General features: G+C 41.5%; 1 protein-coding gene across 5 annotated transcripts in view; it reads left to right on the forward strand.

The window, feature by feature from the left end:
• apba2b (amyloid beta (A4) precursor protein-binding, family A, member 2b) overlaps nt 1-20,095 on the forward strand; it is an 88,430-nt gene that overhangs the window by 60,787 nt on the left and 7,548 nt on the right. For 3 of the 5 annotated variants that reach the window (XM_069190540.1, XM_069190541.1, XM_069190542.1), the window contains 5 exons: nt 3,219-3,364; nt 9,438-9,473; nt 10,658-10,744; nt 14,865-15,050; nt 19,613-19,792. In XM_069190540.1, the coding sequence (XP_069046641.1) occupies nt 3,219-3,364; nt 9,438-9,473; nt 10,658-10,744; nt 14,865-15,050; nt 19,613-19,792 (635 nt within the window). The remainder of the gene's footprint in view (nt 1-3,218; nt 3,365-9,437; nt 9,474-10,657; nt 10,745-14,864; nt 15,051-19,612; nt 19,793-20,095) is intronic. The other 2 variants (XM_069190543.1, XM_069190544.1) reach the window with 2 other exon arrangements.

Genomic DNA, 20,095 nt, shown 5'->3' on the forward strand with positions numbered 1-20,095 from the left:
TATCTTTTCCTCACAGTTTATTTGCCTCTCCCCTTCAATTCTATAGCTGTGCAGCTGGGTGGATGACAGTGAACCAGAATGATAGCATTCCTGTCAAGATGCCTGTCCAGACAGATGGGCTTTAATTGCTGCCTCTGATGTTGAATGGATGAAAGTAGTACTGTGGCTCCAGTGAATGCCACCATGTTAACTAGTCAGCCTGCGTTTGCAACCCTTTCCTTTCCTTGCTTGAACATTTCTTCATTGATTGTGTTAGCTAGCTACTGTAGGTAGTAAATTGGCAAATAAAATATGGATTGCTACATCACCCCACTTCAAAAACACTAAACCCATTTGTTTCTCTGATGCACTTCATTGGGGAGTGACTGGGTATGAATTTGAGGCCAGAGTATTCCTCTAGCCTTCCTTCACCATTACCTCAATCACCCAGACACACAAACACTGTACGGAAGTTCATTTCTGCAGTATTCCAGGCCTACTGCTCTCCAGACTGACACAAACCCATATTCTCTTCTACTGTGCTGATGCCTATGTGAGCACTTGCAGTCGTGCCATCAATCCCTGTTACCTGCCAAAACACTGCATGGGAATCCAAGTGATGGCAACACGGTCTTGGGAGTTACAAAATGAGAAGAATCTTCTAATTTGTGTGTTTGTCGACTGGTCTAGGCTTAAACAAAAGTGCAGTTTCTAAATCACTCTGGTCTTGTTTTTGGACGGGCAGTAAAAACGCATCTGTTGTGATTTGTCGTTCAGATGGAAAAAATGGAAACAAAACAATGAAAAATATACACATTATTAAAAGAGTTACATTTAGATGTTGAATGATGTATCCTTAATGAAAGAGCTGTCTTAAACAAGAGTCCCAGTTTATATGTTTCTATTAGTGTGATCCCTAATGTAGCGTATTTATGCTTACTCATCTCTATCGCTCACAGTATTTTACTCACCTGTTGCTATGAGTAATTTATTTACCAGTTGCTATTTAAAAGGACATTGTTTTTTTTTACTTTTAATGGCTTAAAGATTCACAATATTAACACTGGAAAACATGACAGTTTATTAATCTCCCTGTGAGGTACTGAAATAAAAAGATCATAAATACTAATTCAGATATTTTCTAACGGCTTCTAATTCAGGGTTCTGATTCAGAAGTGGACACAGGGCAAGATACACCCTGGACTGGACACCAGTCCATCACAGGGCTGACTGACACACTCGAACTCGCCCCAGGGACAGTTTTCCCAATAGCCAATTAACCTACCAGTATGTCTTTGAACTGTGGGAAGAAACCAGAGCACCCAGAGGAAACCCACACAGAGAGAACATACAAACTCCACACAGACAACACCTCAGGTCCAGAATTGAACACAGGGGCCCAGCCCCATGAGGCAGCAAGGCTAACCAGTGTGCCACCTGTTATAAATATTCATTTTCAACTTTAATAAAAATAACTGAGAGTAAAAGAAGAGAATAATGTGATTTTGTGAATTCTCTCTAACACAATACTGTAAAATGGTAGTAGTTACTACACAGTTCAGTAAAAATAGTCCTTTGAAATGCTGCAACACTTTTAGTACAGAACATTACAACTCATGTTCAACATGTCAACTCTAGCTCTTAAAATGCAACCTTATTGACCCTCTCATATGTACCTTAATATTTATTGAAGAGTGCTTCTAATAAAAAGGGAAATCAGTAGTTTAGTTCTCCACCTACAGAAACTGCAAAGATAATATTTTGTGTAGGTATTCTATATTTTTCTATATTGTTTATATGCATCACATCTCCAACATATCACAAACTCCATTTAACCCCTGTCTTCCCTCCCTCTTCAGAGTATTTGCTTTGGCATGTCTGGATGAAATGCAGGGCAGATACAGTATGAATTTGTAATATGACAAAGCTGAGAGTGCTGAGGCCTGTGCTTTTCCACGTACCATGTTGTTTGTACTTTTGCAAGGCTGGGCTGGAGTGAGACTGTTGGGAATGATGTGCTTCCTTCATGTCCAGAGCTTGTTGACGGCACGTTTAGACACCGCTCTCTCTCTCCACCCCCCCTTCCCTCCATCTTTCACCCCAGCGCCCTCCTGGCCAGCAATACTGTATGTCAGACTGTTTTAACGTCAGCACATTTCTAAAGCTGATTAGTTGTACTGTACCAGGTCACAAGTTCAGCTAGTCTTTTAGTCTTTTTTTAGACTTTTTAATCAGTGATATTCATGATTTTAGGGTTTTTTCTTTACTTGGGACAAAACAGGGCCAAAAAAAGCCCTTCTCCTGCTGTTACCCATTCACATTTCATAATCCAGCTAGATGTAAACCAGTTGTGGTTTTATAATTTAATCTCTCCTGGTCAGTTTATATGCTGCTGTGCTGTGATGGGATGATGAGAAATATTCCATTTGGTGATGTCAGGTCATCGGAGTAGTACAATTGTTGCTCTTGTTATATAGCAGCTTAATTTCAACTAGTTCGTTTTTCCTTTTTTCTTTTTCTTTTCCTTTTTGGAAATTGTAACTTATAGTGGAAGGAGTGGAGGGTGTCTTACCAGACCTATTATCATTTTTGTTGTTGTTGGACAAAATGTGTCTTTAATGTTGTATCATTTATGACATTTTTATTCTTTCTTAATAGCATTTACTTGAGACTGTCAGAAGTGTTTTTTCACTAGGATCCAGGGCATCCAGGCTTTTTAAAATTACTTGTGATATTAAATGTATGAGCTCCAGTTTTTCTTTGCATTGCTGAAGATCATAGTATTACAAATTGTGCATCTCCCTTTATTGGGAAAAAGTAATTTAAAATTTGACAGCTGCTGCTATGACACAAAAGGGAGCATTTTAAAAAATGTTTTTGTTCATTATTATCTAAAGGAAGCAGACACGGTGAAAAATCAAAACACTTTTCCAGTGGAAATTTATAATACTATTCCTGTCTAATAATTGCTCTGTTTTTGTGGTATTTTGAGAATAAGTGGATAGGCAGATAATGTAAAAACCTATATGAGTAATTTACATTTATTTGTCCCCTACCTTGTAAAATTATGTTGTGAGTCTGTTTAAAAAGAAATGATGCAATAAAAGCCTGACAAGCATGTGATTAAAGAGCAGCATGTAATTTTCAGAAGCGGAACAGAAACCATAAATGTACAGAATGCTGCAATTCAGAACCACCAACAATCTGCTGAGTCTCTCCGTCTCTGTCTCTCTCCATAGTTCCAGGACCCTGTGAGCCAGAGGATCTTATTGATGGCATCATATTTGCAGCCAATTATCTGGGCTCCACACAGCTTCTGTCCGAGCGCAACCCCTCCAAAAACATCCGCATGATGCAGGCCCAGGAGGCAGTGAGCCGTGTCAAGGTAGTGTGTTAGTATGAACGCAGGAAGAAATTAAAATCTAAGTTGACCTCTTTTCATTATACAGTATAGTTTTTTTTTTGCATGCCTGGTATTATGATTATCCACTATGTCTCCTCCTTAACCCGAACCTCACTTTCAATCCACATAAGGAACAGCCCAGCACCTGAAAACGCAGGGGATGGCCGGTTTACTGTGCTAAGGGACATTGAAAATTCAATGCCAGGAAACAAGAAGCTAAAGGCTGGTGCAACTTGTTATATTGCGAGTCCTCATCAACCAGTGCGTTGTTTGTGTGGGAGGACCGTTTCTGTACATCTGCTTCACTATTCTCCCCAGAATCACTGTGTTGTGTACAGTTTGAAGGAACCGTGGATGTACAGTACGTGTAGCTACAACATTGCAACTCTGGCAAACGTTTCTGTAACTAAATGAATCCAGAATGTTTTTCACCGAAGCATAGGACTCCTACCTTACCCATCGACGTAGGACCTTTTTTACAGTTTACAAGGAGCCTTTCATACAATGAGTGTGACTGAGGATGATAAAGCGTAATCTTTTCCATGTTTTTCACCAATAAACCAATAATATTCCTTGGGCAGAAACTAGCCTTAAAAGGTTACAAAACATATTTCAGTGTTTAAAGCTGACTACTGAATCAACACCCATTACTTACATAGTGAGGGAAGATTGAAATTCCTCATTCCCTTCAAACTGGGAAGTGGGACAAAGAGAGGGTTATAGTGGATTTTCTACTCCAGTAACATTGCACTAATCTGCATTATCTCCTTTCAATGTGCCATAACGCAGAACCTGCAAGGCTGAATTACACAGCGGTACAGAGTGGTCTCCCTGCAGACGCAATCACAGTTTTTATTTAGACAGAATATCTCAAGGGGTTTCTAAAGCATCATACTAAGATTTCGAACCTTCAGAGCCTTGGTGATAATAAAAACAGGTACTGCTCTTTATCAGGGGCCCTGAACAGGTTTGACAGTGCCTAGAATAACCCGTTTAAAATGAGAGACTAAAAAAACAGTGGGTGAGCTGTTATCTTAAACTGAAAGAGCACGACAAGGCAGGGCCTACACATGCTGTTTTTAACAAGGTTTAGTCGTTCCAGATTTTTAATGAAAAGGAAGTCCAGATTGCCCTTTAAATCAAGCTGTTGTGCCATTGGTTATCTATCCAGTGCCCTTTAGATTTTGGCTAATTAACATTCCATTAATGTGTGGTGCAATTAAGTCTTGCATTATGGGATAATGAAAGTGCTAGTGGCAGTAACAGAATTACCTTCTTTAACCAGCTTCCTGTTAAAACTAAAAGGTTTCACATTCTGGTATGAATTTTGAAGGTTTTGCAGGGCTGATTCTCCTCGGCTGTATGGCCACCGAGAAATAATTTCTTAGAGATTAATCTCTGGAATGTCTTGATCGGAATCGGGCTTCTTTGCTTGCATATTACGGCATGAATTGACACAGGGGATCACTGACCTCATTCTACCACAGAATGCAAAATCCAGGCCAGCACGTGGTATTGCGCTGCTACAGTAAACTGGTCTCTCGCCCATACTTCCTGATTGAGCTCTCTTTCCTCCATTTTTCTGGATTAGTGCAGTATGTCCTGATAATTTCCAGACAGCCCAATTGTTGGCTCTGATTTTGGAGCTGCTCACGTTCTGTGTGGAGCATCACACCTATCACATAAAGAACTACATCATTTTTCTGAACGTCTTTTAAGGGGTCTTCACTCCTCTCTCTGCAAGAGCCCTCTGAGCTCCGAGCAGGCGAGTAGCTGCCCAGACTGCACCGTTCACAGCTCCAGGCCAATTTCTAGCTCTTTATGTCAGAATTGGAGCACTTTTTTCTCCCAACCAGCATTTCTCCAGTCATTCGTAATCCCACGTCTGTGAGGTGTCTTCCTAAAGTCACGTGGTGCTGTGCACTTTGAAAAGGCACAAGGACAGTCTGTTGGTTTCAGCTCATTCTGTTATGGTGGCAGCAATGCTAACCATGAACTTGGAAAGTTTGACTTTGTGCTCCAACTTTTAGCTTTGTAGTTGCTGTGCGAAATCTGGATAATCCTGCAGATTCCTGCTTTGGCAGTGGAATTATGTTGTGAACGCCCTTGTGTTTCGTGTCATCCTTCTGTGGCACACGTTTCAAAGACAAAAGAGGGGCTTGAAGTCTGATGTCTGAATGTGCTTAAGGAAGAGTCACGTTGCTTTTCTTAAGGTTGTCCTGTTTCCCAATTCCCTGTAAAAAAAACACAATCTACAATGCTACAATCAGAGCCTTGGGCTTTTGTAGGCAAGACTTGAGGGAGTTGATATTCGACGCGTGCGAGTAAAAAATTGTGCCTCTGCTAGCTACACAAGCCATTAAAGTGAAACCATGGCAACACTACAGATGCTATAGTTGTCACTTCTATTCTAAAGCAGTACTAAGGGTTTTTGCTGTCAAGGAAGTCTTTTAAGTGATGGCACTTGTTTTCTTTCTATACTGCGTCTCTGAGGAGTAATCTAAGCTTTTGAGTCTGCTGGGATCTCGCTGTGTTTCAGATTGCGGGTGGGGAGGGTCCTCTTTTGTATCTCCTCAAAGCCGTATGACTCCAGTGCCTGGAGATTTTGATTCAGATTTTTTAAACCACCCCTGCCTGACCATTGGGCCCTGAATTACAGACTTACTGTAGCTCGCCACTGTACTCATTCACATTTTAGGATTTATGGATCTGTTTTTCTCTTACAGTCTGAATGCAGTTTGCCACCAGCTCCTTGCAGGTTGGTTTACAGAAACCAGTGTTGGCAGGCAGTAGCTGTAGGGTGAGAAAAAGGGAAAAGGCATTTCGACCAGATTAAGGCCAAGCAAATGATTTGCTGAGGAGCCCTTCATCTTGGAGTCATCGGTGGTAGCCAAACCTGAAACTTCAAAACGCAATAGGCAGACTCCCTGTCTCGCTGGATTCTGAACTTTTAATTCGTCCAGGCAGGCAGGCAACTTAAAATAACGCCGCAGGCAGGATTGGAACCAGCTCAGTGCAGTTTGATGTGGTGCAATTAAGTGGTGCCTGATCTTAACAGCACATGGTGTTGGAGAGCGTGTGTCAAGCCGGTCAGGCACCAGGACTGGGATGCCTCAGAGATGCCTGGCTCTTCAAAGCTGTGATTGGCTCTAAGGAAGCACAGTCCACCTTGCCCATTAAGATCCTAGCATCATCCCCGGTATAGCATTCCCCTTAAGCAAAGACAAATTGCAAAAATGTTATAAGTCTAGCTAGTGGAATGGTCCATCTAATTATTTTACTACCTGCCTTCTGTGGGATACCCAAGGTGGCGTGCTCTAACAGAATCTTTAAATGGGCAGGAAGAACAAACATACAAACACAGCTCTATGGCAAAAAAGAAACAGTGCTATTTTATTAGTGCCAGAAACACAGAAAACAAAACCTAAAATGTTTGTCTTTGAGCGTATTAGTACACAACCCTCAACTATTCTAGTAAAGTCTTAACTCAAACTCTAAGTCGGCAGCTAAACTGCAAACCAGCTTGAAAAAGTCCAAAACACAAAAAATGTGATGTTGTGTTATACTGAGGGCTGGCAGGTGTGGTGGCCTTTTTTCAGGTGGTCTACATTTTGTTGTGTTTTGTAAGTGGTGAGCGTTGGTGTTCCATTTAAAGTACATAATTGAGCACGCTGAAGCCCATTTTGAGATGAGGTCTTTGCCAACAACTTTGAAGCAGTTTAAATGAAGAGGAAATCTTTTTCATCCAGAAGGGAATATAGTTTAGGAAAATGAGAAAGAGGAACAGCAAACGCCGTGCTTTGGGTCACTGAGATTGGAGTAGGCATCACCAGCAGCCCGACATCTGTGGAGCTAGATGAGTTTAGGAAATTAACTGGGAGAAACATGTTATTCAGAGCAGAACAGAATTGTCCTCGGGAGCCGTTGACGTGCAGTAGACCTGATGCAAACACATTGAGAAGGAGCTGATCATCTTCAAAGGAAAGCTTTCATAACATTGCACTGTTATGTTGTAGCCCGTCAGCAAAGAAGCCATTTAAAGCGTTGTCAATTAAATGTCTGTCATCAGGCTGGTCCCAGTGAGAGGCAAGTTCGAGCGTGCAGGATGGGAGGTACAGTACAGAGCAGTGCAGGCAAACAGCATAACAAAGCCTGTCGTGTCTGCCCAGACAATCTGCAACTCTTAAATGATATGCTGCACAAGAACAGAGCAGGTCAGGAAACCGCATCTGATTCAATCTGTGTACTCTGATGGAAAACAGCTGGAACACTGCTGTGGGCACAGGCATCTTTCACCAGCAGAAACTGCTGGGTAAAGACTTGCAGATAAAAATACAATGAAATGAAGAGGGTAGAACTTGCTCCTCATGTCATGTTACTGAATATAAATCGGGGTGAGGAGATATGTAGCATCATGTGGCTAAATTCAGTCATGAGGTGACACAGGGATAGTGGAAAAGAGTGTCCAGTTAGCGGGTCTTCATCTTTTAAAACATGCAAAGTAAGAGAACACTCTCCTGGTTATATAATATTAGGCCATGTTTCATTTGGAAAAGAGACTGCTGTCACTGATGTTGCCTTAGGAGTTCCTTCAAACAGTTGTTATTCATTTAAAAAGCAATGCAGAAAGAGTGTTACTCATCATTCTGTAGAGTGTTAAATGTTTTGTGTAGGGGGAGATTTGTCTTTGTGAGCAGCTTTATACTCAACAGTTTTTATAGGAAAGCTCTGCTTAGTATGTGCACAGTAATTCAAGGCTTAAAAGGCCCAGGAGATTGCTCTGGCAGTGTTTCCTAGGATTTTCAATTTAGCGGGTACCAGTGCGGCATTGATTTAGTATTAGAAAATGCCTTTTTTAAATGACCAGTTTTTATTTTCTAGCTCCGTTATTAGTAAATGTAATTAACTTGTTTTGTCAGAACAGAATTTCGCTGTCGTGCAATCCAGAGTCAATGTACAGATATGGCTGGCCTTTTCATTGTAAAAGCAGAGACCCTGCTTTTTAGCCAGAGATGCTGAGATAAATTGAAAACCTTTCAAATACTAACCTGTCAAGCCAGATAACTCTTGAGGATTGACACCGAGGTGGTTTGAATTACAGACGTCTGCATCACCTCAGATGAAAGAGATTTTCAATCAGGAGCTACGCAAGGATCATTGTTGGGGAACACGGTGCATTAAATTGAGTACCAATAATTAGAGCCTTGACTGAGTTGCAATACCGCAATAGCACTAGATGAGGTAACATTATTCTTTGGCCAAAAAATACAAAATTGGGTGAGCATTACTGAACTGAATGAATAATAATGATTGCATTACACTGGTAAGTACAGTTTGAAGCAGCATGATCATGTAGGTTCTGTATTAATGCCGTATGTGCATGTGATTCTCAAGTTCCTCATCATAAAATAACTGCTGTTCTCTGATAGCATGAAAATGGTGTAACACTGATTGAGATGTTAAATATTCAATGATATTCGCCTAATAGTCTAGTGGTATTTACAGCTAAGCCATGCCTCACAAAAAAATGAAGAATGGTATTCACCCTGCTATACTTAACATTTACATGGTTATTTCTGCCCTGCGAATAGAATGCTAGCTATACAGTACAATGTATCAAGCCTCAAGTGAGGTACAGTACACTATTTGGAAGTCTCATATAAATTTGAGCAAATATGATCCTCTAATTGTGTTGGTGCTCGAGGGATAAGGAGTAGACATACTGTAGCATATGCTCCCTTACCCTTACCGCTTGCCTTGTTTTACTCAGTTGCTGTTAATATTGACAATGAAATATTAACAATCCCTTTTAGTATACAAGAATGGTTTATGTCTGCATGATTTATGGTTTGCCTTGCAAAAAAAAAGAGCAATTATAAACTGGTAATTGCTGTTTTGACTTGTTAATGTGGAACCCAATTGTACCATCGTTAATAATCCTTATTAGCAGCGATGGAGAGACTTTTGGATTTTTGTGTTTCTTTTTTTTTTTATTGCCCTGCGTCGTTGTCCTCCCTGAGTCTGACTGCCCTGTTTCTGTTTCGGTGCCACACAGAGGGTTCAGAAGGCTGCCAAAATCAAGAAAAAGGTGGTGTGTAAAAAGCACTTTGAATCCAACATGCGCAGTTCTTCCTCCACGATGTCTCGTCAGTTTTCGCTTTACGAGCTTTGAACCATTGTGTTTGAGGTTAAATTAGAAGAGGTTAATTCCTGGTGATCTCTGATTCGTATTTGCATATTTCTTTTCTTTATTTGGCAACACCAGGGAAATGTTAACGCCCTCTCTAATTTGCCTGAACAGACCTTCAAACATCTGTGAATGGTTCAAGGTCGTGGTTTCATCTGTTCAAGTGTGCTGTCTGCCTTTCCTCAGAATGTGCTCCATTGCTCATTCTAGTGATGTGTGGGTTAAAATGTGTGCATTTAATTCATTGCCATCACGCATCTTGTATAATGCATGTTTATCCTCTTGAAGATGCGTTTCTGCTTTCTTTTTTTTCTGTCCCCTTGTGATAAAAACTCAAGACATGACAAAAATGACCGGCAGCAGAGAGTACCTGATGGTAGTTTACAGGCGTTACAGGAACATCCAGAGAATCTTTCACATAAGGCGCTCTGTCCAGTGGACTTATACTTCTGTCCAGCAAGCCAACTATTAGGAGCAATGAAATCAACTTGTATATTTTAGAATAACAGCCATAAACCGCTATGATAAATGCTCTTTCGATCACAGTATGCCGGTCAATGCATGTTCATATCCACTTGTTCATTAGAGGCATTTTTCTGTGTCCACAGTGCCCCCTTGAACAGGGTTCAACAGAGCCTGACAAACATTTCTGATTTATGAATAAGCATGTAGGTACTGTAGGTAGATTAGGTCCCCTTCTCAGGCCATGAAAGCCTATGGAGGAATGGGGGGCAAGGACCACCATATTTTCTCAACCATCCGACTCTGGAGGTGGTCAGTATCACACTCCAGGTGGCTTATTAACCCCAGAAGGATTAATCCCCGGTACTCACTTAGATAGCGGGCTGAGTGGACCTGGGAGCCGTCAGGAAGGAATTAGAGCAAGCTACATCGCCTGCGCATACCCGGGATTGAACCTGGGACCTCCCAGTCAGGAGCTAGACGCCTTTGCCGTCTGAGCTACCCCGGCTTCATGAATAAGCACGTAACTGCTTTAAAGGGAGGTTTAAGAATCCTTGTTCAGCCACCACTGAGCATCGTCTTCTCCTGGAGACACACTGACTGTTTCCCCCTTTGTCTCACCTCAGAGTCCCGAAGGGGACCCCCAGACCCTGACAGAGGTGGACCTCTTCATCTCCACCCAGCGGATCAAGGTTCTGAACGCAGACACACAGGTAACACCTGCAGCCCCAGGGAAGTGCTTAAAGCAGCTGCAGCTCTGGGATGGGGGTGGTGGGCGCAGCCTGATGACCACAAAACACAAGCCGTCAAGGTGAAAAATCGAGGCAGCAGCTGATTACTTAATACAGAAGGTTCATGGTGGGAGTAAATGGTGGGAGACCATTTTTTCCTGTGAAATAATGCTGTGCTTAGTGCCCTCAGGCTCCTGATGGCATATTTGATTTTTGTCTGAACCTCTCTCACATTAGAGAGTGATTGTATTTTGTATTACACTCATGGGTGGATAAAAAAAAATCTGAAAGACTAGAACTTTTTAATCCAGGAAATCCTTTAAAATACTGTCAATATTAATATGTCTGAGGCATTTTTAAGCTTTTAACAGTTTTGTAATATGCAGTTAAAATATCAGGTGCACTGTATAGGTACTGTATATGACCCTATGGGCAGAAACAGTGACCCAAGGTAAGCTTTCACAGTAATCAACAGTAACCAAAAGAAATGGTGCAGTTACTGTACATCGATGGGTTTTGAAGTTCTAAACATAAGTAAAAAAAATCAGATTGCATTTCTAATAGGGGAAACCTGATGATCAGTGATGTTTAAGAAGACATTTGATAAAGGTGCTTTTATAAAGTTAAGGTTACAATGCATAGCAGAGCAAAAGTATTTTGACACAGTTATTACTTAATAAGATTCCAGAGACCGGAATAATATAGAAATAACAGAAAGTGTTGCTGGAGCCTTTGTTCCCCCAGAAATTTGGAATTGAATGTTTTTTTATACCCTACCGATTTGGGATTGCACTAGGAATCAACGGTCTTCGACCAGCGATGCTCTGGCGTGCGATATGAAGCTGTTATCTGCTTCCAGGCTCTGCTCTGAGCTGTCTGTGTGTTAGCCTTGGCCAGGAGAAAGGAGTCCCAGCACGTTCACTGCTACCCGGCATGTCTCGGGGGTCACTGCGGTGCAGGGGTTTCAAGATACGCCGGCTGGTTCAAATCCTTCCAGGCCCGGTGGTGTTTGGCCAGTCGCTCACCTTTGTGTGCCCAATGTGAACGAATCGTTGAAGTCATTCTCAAAAGAACAATTCTGGAGGTGTGTTACTCGCTGCGCCGGGCGGCGATGGATTCTGAAGTGAAAATGATCGGCTCCCCTGCGACTCGAGAGACCCACACCTGCTTGTTACTCTGTGCGTTGCGTCGTGTCGTAATTACCGCTCCAGGCCTTCTTGTCACCAAAAACCTCTCATTTAATGACAGGACTCTGAATAGCCTCATATTCTGTACAGTGTTCTGTCATTAAGTCTTCAGTCGGTGTCGAAAAATGAAATGAAAATTCATTAACATCAATTCTTAACCCAGTAGAGCTTCATTCTCTTTCAGTCACTTCTATTACAAGCTGAATGAAGCCTTGAGAAACTGGCAGCACGTATGCTATCATAGAGCTGTTTCTTTAGGTTAGATGCTGCGATGAAGTGTGAGAAATGTTGTTGAACACTGATACTCTATGAGGGGTCTATGAGGGGACTGGCAGACACCCATTTTCTGTTTCACTGGTGGGAAGTGTGCAAAGACTTAACCCCACAGTGTTTTTGTTGTTTGTGGTTTTCTCTGTGCGGTGCAAACCACAAAAATGTTCATAATCTTTCACACAATCCTTCAATCCGTGCCTCCGGGTCCTACACTCGAACCCCTGAGTCTTTTTGAGACTGGTGAAGGGAATGGTAGGACAGCAGCTGTTTCCGTTAGTGCTGGTTATTAGTGTGATAACTGCAGTTCCATCTGGACAGCCAGACCTAACTGCAGTCTCCAATGTAAAAAAAGGAAAAGTCCACTTGGCTTCAGAGCTTTGTTAAATCTATAGAGCCCTGCTAGCAGCCGTCACTTCAGTTCAAGACTGACACTGTGAAAAGAGCCCGTTTCAGACTCGTCCCTCTCCTCCCTCCAAGAATAGGAGTGGGCTGTGCCCTGAATCCTGGGGGAAGTATGAGGGATGATATCCACTGTCTTCCCAATTCATCACTCGCTTGGTCTTAGCTGGAACAAAAAGATCTCACCTTTTATTAAACATGAGATAAACTGTCTTTAGTCTCTGTGTTACTCCTTTCTTACTACCAGTAAGAGGGGTGTTTATGTTAGTGCCCTGGAGTAGGACAGAAAGCACAGTAAACGTCAATTATTTTGTGTGGTGGCACCACCAGAAAACTGAAAGTTCTACAGTAGATCATCAATTATTTGGCAACCAATAAAACGGTTTTCCACAGCAGTTTCTGGTGGTATTTCAGCTTTTGTAGGAAAACTTCTCAGTCAAGCAATGGGGCACCAGGTGAGGGAAACATGAACCTCGACTCCATTGTGTCTGTACTAAAAATGTACTTTACTTTTCATTAAACAAGCTGAAATAATGTTAATGTGTACTTCACAAAACTATTTCTACTGTACTGTACTTTAAACATGCTTTATTCATAACAAACGGTAAGCAAATTCAAAATGGTAAAGACATACACAGCACCCACTAACTCAATGTTATAAAAGTGCATGCAAAAATAAGGTACTATAAAGACATTGACTCTGGTGTTCTGCTTTTTGGAAAATCCAATGACCTTTTTACCCCCAAGGCAATTGATGATCTACTGTGATTCAGTGTCTGTTCAGAAACCGACACCATTACCCTGGGTTACTATGTGTCTTGAATATCGGAGGTGTAACAGGTCAACAGGCAAATCAAGAACCCCCAGTCCCTGTAGCTGGTATCCAAAACAACCTAAAATGCAGCTCTACAGTACATGTTAAATGTTTGGAGAATTCTTCTAGAGCATCATCTGCCACTGAACTATCAGTATATAGAAATATGTTCTGCAGGGGGGTCAATCAAGGCAACCAGAATGGATTGCATCTTCCACGTGTGGATCTGTTCTTGATGAATAGTATTTGGTATGCAGGAATGGAATACAGGAACAGGCCTGCTACTGTATGTAGGACACTGCTTTCAGAAACCTAGGAATCTGGGAGTAGTTTGCACATACTGTACAGGGTTGCTGCAATGCAGTGTTGCTTCATTTCTTCAGCTGATGGTTTTTCTTTAATGGCAAGATACTACAGAAGTTCACGGAACTTTATTAACTGCTGCTGTGAAGAAGTGTACAGTACTGTGTGGAAACTGCGGGGCTCACAGAGACCCAATGACCTTCTGCAAGAAGATGACTGTAAATAATTACAGCAGAAGTGGTGAAGAGCACCAAGGGCATGTTTGAATTTGATTACCAATGACAACTTCAGCTCCAGTAAAAAAAAGATAATCATGCCTGTACATCTAGGACCAAGGGGAAAATTGAGCTTTTTAAGACATAGATCACATTCTTTTATGCTGCAGATCTTAATTTGTATTCAAGACGCGTGTCATAAGGATCAGGCTAATTAGATCTATGTTCATGGTCCTTGCTGTTGACCATATGGTTTTGAATTGCAATGTAAGATTTAAGACATTTTAGATTACATTAAAGGTTAAAGGCTCTGTGCACTGCAGGTATTGAGAAATGAATACTGATGCTCAATATCACTGCATTAATTAAATGTAACACTGAGCTAAGCATTTACCAAAGCTAGGTTAGAGGCACAACCTCCAGCTGTATTCTGCCTCTGGGATTACAATTCAATTGATCAGGAATTAATCCTGTGAAATTCCTGTCGCCCTAAAGCATAGCAAGGAATCAAACCAACTGAAACTCATGAAACTGCTAGTCAAAGTGTGTGTGTGTGTGCAGAAGACATTTTCTCAGTAGCATTAATTTCAAATGTCCTATCGTTGGGCACTTTTGATATTTTTAAAAATCATCCAAAAATCATTTTGTATTCAAAATGAGAAATCAAATTCTTCAAAACAGAAAATTCATTTTAGACACTGAAGTAAAGGAAAAGTTTTGGCACTTAGAGATGGTGGCACAAAGGTTCGTTTCTTCAGTCCAGTTCGACGCTGTTCAGTGACGAGATGTGAAACTTGTCATCTCCAAATCTGACAGCTGCCCACTTTGTGGATATCCAAGCTGCTGTTTCTGTACCCTTTTTTTCCAAGTCTCCTTAGGCATGCCGTGTCGGCGTCTTGTGCTCTTTCTAGGAGACTATGATGGACAATGCTCTGCGGACCATCTCCTACATTGCGGACATCGGGAACATCGTGGTGCTCATGGCCCGCCGCCGCATGCCCCGCACCGCCTCACAGGACTGCATTGAGACCACGCCCGGCGCCCAGGAGGGCAAGAAGCAGTACAAGATGATCTGCCACGTGTTCGAGTCCGAGGACGTGAGTACTGCTCTCGTTCGCAATGGTCAGGACAGGTGGCGGATTGACGAGCCGGCTCTTCATGTCAAGGGAAGAGAATGGGGCACAAACGAGACTACACCATGGACGGGGATGTCAGTGCCCCAACATGCAGACACCACCCAGAAGGTGTCCTGGGCTGGACTCAAACTGTGGACCCAGGAGCTGACCTCCTGTGCTGTCCCATATCATTAACTCTTACATTAAATATTCGTAAAACCCTGTCCTTCTTACAGCAAGTTCAGCACGTATTTATGTAGTTAGATATCCGAACCAACATTTGTACAGATGTGTCGGAACACAAAAATAAGGTTGTGGCTGAACAGGTTTGTCAGAGCTCACAGTGGATAGAAGAGATGACTAATTTGTGACACAGTGACCACTGCACTGATGTAGTACACCGCTTGACATGTGAGTCATGTGACAGCACAAGCACTCCTGCCCCATTGCAACAGTGCAAGTAAGAGCATATGACAAGATGCAAATGGCATGGACTATTGAACTGATCTCCTTTCTGCTTTTTGGGAAAAATTCACTTGTAGATAAAATATACTCATATAAACACTAGGATGTGTTCAGTCTGTTGAGGTATTGATTATGAATGAATCCCCAGTGGGACTGTGGCACAGTGGTCAGCATTGCTGCCTCGCAGTGCTGGGGCCCTGGATTCAATTCCAGATCTGTGGTGCTGATTGTGTGGCATTTGTACGGTATGTTCTCCCCTTGTTCCTGCGAGTTTCCTCCAGCTTCCTCCGGTTCAAAAACATATTGGTAGGTTAACTGGCTTCAGGGAAAATTGGTTCTGGTTATGACTGTCTATCCTTGTTTCTGTGTCTGTGTGTCTGCCCTGTGACTGATTGTGATGCACCTATTGCTTGCTTTCCTCAGACCCTGAACTGGAAGAAACAGTTAGAAAATCCATCCACAGAGCACAATTTCCAACCCAGTGAATTTTTCAGACATAGTCCTTGTGTCCATGTGCATGTACAACCCAGACACATGAACCTGCACTGGAAGTCCTCCTCTGATGTGTGGGACTTTGTGAGACTTATGACTATTTCAATATATTGTAAAACAATGTCTTTGAACATTGAGTTCTTTGGGTTTCCTTCCTTGTCTTTGTCCCAGTACCCTGGGCATTGATGAGCTGTCACACTCTTTTCTGGCCGGTGTTTGAGGCATGTCATTAACAGGGGCCGTGTGGAAGGCACTCACTGGACATATTTAGGTCCCAGAATCAGCAGTGTAAGAATGGAGTTGTTGAATGTTGCTATACCTTCTGCTTTATTTTGGATAGATGGACTGATGAGTAGGTTGTGTTGCTAAATGTCAATATGCTCGATATAGGTACACAGTTCACCTTGCTTATGTGCACTAGTCTGTAGCACTAGCTGTGCTCTAATCTGCTGATTCCATTCATTCATTGCAGATCTGTGCTTTTCACAACTCTGAGCCTCTTCCTCTGCATTGCAGTTTTCCACAGATTACAGGAGTATAATTAGATGCAATGATTTGTAAAGAAAGATGAGTCAGTGCCCATGACGTTTTTCTCACTTCTTTTGGGATAATGTGCTAAAGCACCTATTTTGAAAAACAATTATGAATTTGTAACAGGTCTATTTAAAACTTGTAACTTTTTGTGTATGTATTCTTTCTAATGTTAGCTATTGTTATTGGGTAGACAATCTAAAAATGCTAACCCACAGATGCATAGATTAGTTAGTTGTGAAATGAGAAATACAATATCCTGTGTTCTCAACACTGATTTTTTTTTATCAGCACTAATGTCCTTGGACCTTAGCTCTCTGTATAATTATTTCCTGCTGTTGAAATGACATTCACTGAGAGTTTTTACTTTGTCTTCTGCAATGGATCTATTTTTTACAGAACAAGTATTAATTATAGAAACAGAATCTGCTTTCCGTATTGCCATGAAATTTCAATCACCAGGAGCTGTTTCTTGTTATTAGTAACAGCAAGCCAGATGCAGTTTGTCGCATGTCGTCCTTTTATACAGCTCATTTGTACTCTCTGCAGTTCTGATCTTGGGGAAATGAATTTGATATGATTACCATAACCAAATCCTCTTTTTCATGGGAGGTATTTCCAGTTACTCCTACAAGGTAGAGCAGTGGTTCTCAAACTGTGGTACGCGTACCGGGAGTGGTACGTGGCGTGCCGCCAGGTGGTACACCAAATGACCCTGGAACTGTGTTGTGTGCGCTGAAAAAATCGGGACAGGTTTTCATATTTTGGATTTTTTTACGTGTCGAATACGCAGCCTACGTACTACGATACAGTGCGCGCTAATACTTCAGTGGACACAAGAGATACTCTGTAATTCTTTACCACTCTATAGGAATGCGTGCTACGGACGCAAGTGACCAATTGTATTTAAAAACAGCTACTGTATCTCCGGCAAATAGGGAGAAAGGAGAATGTGCGTGATTTTGGAACAATGCCAATGTTGTAAATACAGGAATGCATAGAAATGTGAGGTACGAATGCTGGTAATCTTGTGAGCACAGGAAAGCGTGATAGATAACAGAAAAATATTAAGAACTGTTTTAAGTTAATGTGAGAAAAATACACCGAGCGTCTCTGTGTTTCTCTCCCTTGCGCATGAAATAAATGCTTAAAATAAACACTGAAATAAAAACAGAAACGTGGAAAAATGCAAGCTTGCGGATTGCTAAAGCAGGTAAGCCCCACACTATTATGTGTGGAGAAAAAGCTGCTGAACAGCTCACCTGCTGCCCCCCCAAAAGACACAGTCATTCATAGAATTGTTGAAATGAAGGATTATATCAAAAGTACGCTGACAGAGCGCGTTAAGATGAGCAGATGTTTTTCACTGCAATTAGATGAGTCTGTAGTCGATTTGGCCAATTTGCTCGTTTACGTTAGATATGAGTTTGAGGGTATGTCCCGTGAGGACTTTCTGTTCTGTAAGCCGCTACCAACAGGAACAACAGGAGAGCACGTACAGTATTTCAGCTTCTGAATTAATTTATCGAAGAGAATGGCATCGACTGGATAAAATGCGTCTGAGTTTGTACAGACGGTGCTAGAGCAATGACAAGCCGACACAGCGGTGTAGTTGCACGAATTAGAGAGGTTGCTCCAGAAATTAATGGTTTCATTGCAACATCCACTGCGAGACCTTTGCCGTCAAGAAAATGCCTGACGATTTAAAATCTGTTAGACTGTTGTGAATTGTATCAAGGCTCGAAAAATTAATTCACATCTGCTTTGCTCGACTAAACAGGCTCACTGAAATTTATTTTTATGTGTTGTTTTTTTTCCTGTAAAACACTTTGAGAAGCCACATTTTAATATATCAAACAAAGTTTATTATTATAATATTTATTATATGTATGTGTGAGTGTGTGTGCACATGCGCTCATGTTCGTCATTGATAATTTCTGGGGTTCCTATGAGATGATGACTTGTAGGTGGTACTTGGATGCTTTGGTTGGATTAGGGGTGGTACTTGGTCCAAAAAGTTTGAGAACCACTGAGGTAGAGAATTTAACACGGAGAACAGGAGGCACTACTTTCCCGTAAGGTTGTAGGAGTATGCAGCAAGCAACATAGCCGCCCAAGGAAGTACAGTACCTTGGCTCCTTTCAGGAAACAGCTTGGTGAGATCCGTGGATCTCTTACCTCATAACTACCACAATGGGATATATGAGCAAAAAGACAACAAAAAAGTTTGTGGTTGAAACTTTCACATGTCTTTAAAAGAAAAGAAGTTTGTGTGTAACAACCATGCTCAAAGTAAGGTACTGTACTTAAATGCTAATGTCAGTGCTATTGTTAGTTGTCACCGATGGCAGCTCTTTTCCTGGAATTGATCAAGAAATCGGACATTGAGGATCAGAGATATGCAGGTCAGGATAGGCGAACATTTAGGTTCTTTAAAAAAGGGGCAAAATGTGGCTTTCTTGTAAAATGATTGGACGGGGAAGTAAAATGAACTTAAAAACAACATTTGGCGACAAGAAACAAAACACTTATTTGTAGATATATTGCTGAACTGTATTGGAGAAAATTGGCTGGTGATCAGTGAACCATCTGATTGAGCTTTAAAAGCGCTGCAAGTAATCCTGACTGAGTTTTATCACCAATATGAACCTAAGGGGCGCTAATCCATTAGCATTTCATGGAGGTTTTTATTTTTGATCGATAGTGAGGAGATGAAAGCTAGCCTGCCTCTAATTTGTGTGATTGCATGAGATGTTTTTCGAAGTTGAAAATTTGAAAATCAATCTCCACTCATTTCTGTGATCTGCCTTAACCGTTTTTGAGCAAAAGATTTAAGATATGCAACAGAGAACTATTATCACTCTAATAAATACAAATCAGTGTGTTCCCAATGAATTATTCCATTATTCCAACTTGATCTGCGTACAGTAGTTGTTGTGCATTAAATTATGTTCGGCCATCTGGAAAAAACTGTTTTGTTTTCTGTTTTCTCTTAGGTTTTCACTTTAATTTGCATATTTTCTGGTGTAAAACTGTTTGTTTTTTTCTCCCCAAAGGCGCAACTTATTGCTCAGTCCATTGGGCAGGCATTCAGTGTGGCCTACCAAGAGTTCCTGAGAGCCAATGGGATCAACCCCGAGGACCTCAGCCAGAAGGAGTATAGCGACATCATTAATACACAGGAGATGTACAATGACGACCTTATCCATTTCTCCAACTCGGAAAACTGCAAAGAGGTTTGAGCTGTTAACTACCCATAAAAATGTCAAAGGACATTTCAGAACCAATTACCCTCTTACAGGTGCCTCAGTGGCAGAACTGCACTGAAGGCTCTTTGAATTGCTACTGACTGTGCAGAACTACAGCTGTAGATAGGCGACGAGCAGGGGTGCACTGTAGATAAGCATAAGTATTGCTTTAGTTTAAAAGCCTAGTAATGAATGGTAAATTGCATTGCATGTAGGCCATCTTTCTCATTTATACAATTTAATATTTGAATATGAATATTTAGCACTTTATGACATTATGCCTCATGCTGT

This window comes from Lepisosteus oculatus, chromosome 5 (genome assembly GCF_040954835.1).
Source record: "Lepisosteus oculatus isolate fLepOcu1 chromosome 5, fLepOcu1.hap2, whole genome shotgun sequence".
Classification (NCBI taxonomy): Eukaryota; Metazoa; Chordata; class Actinopteri; order Semionotiformes; family Lepisosteidae; genus Lepisosteus; species Lepisosteus oculatus.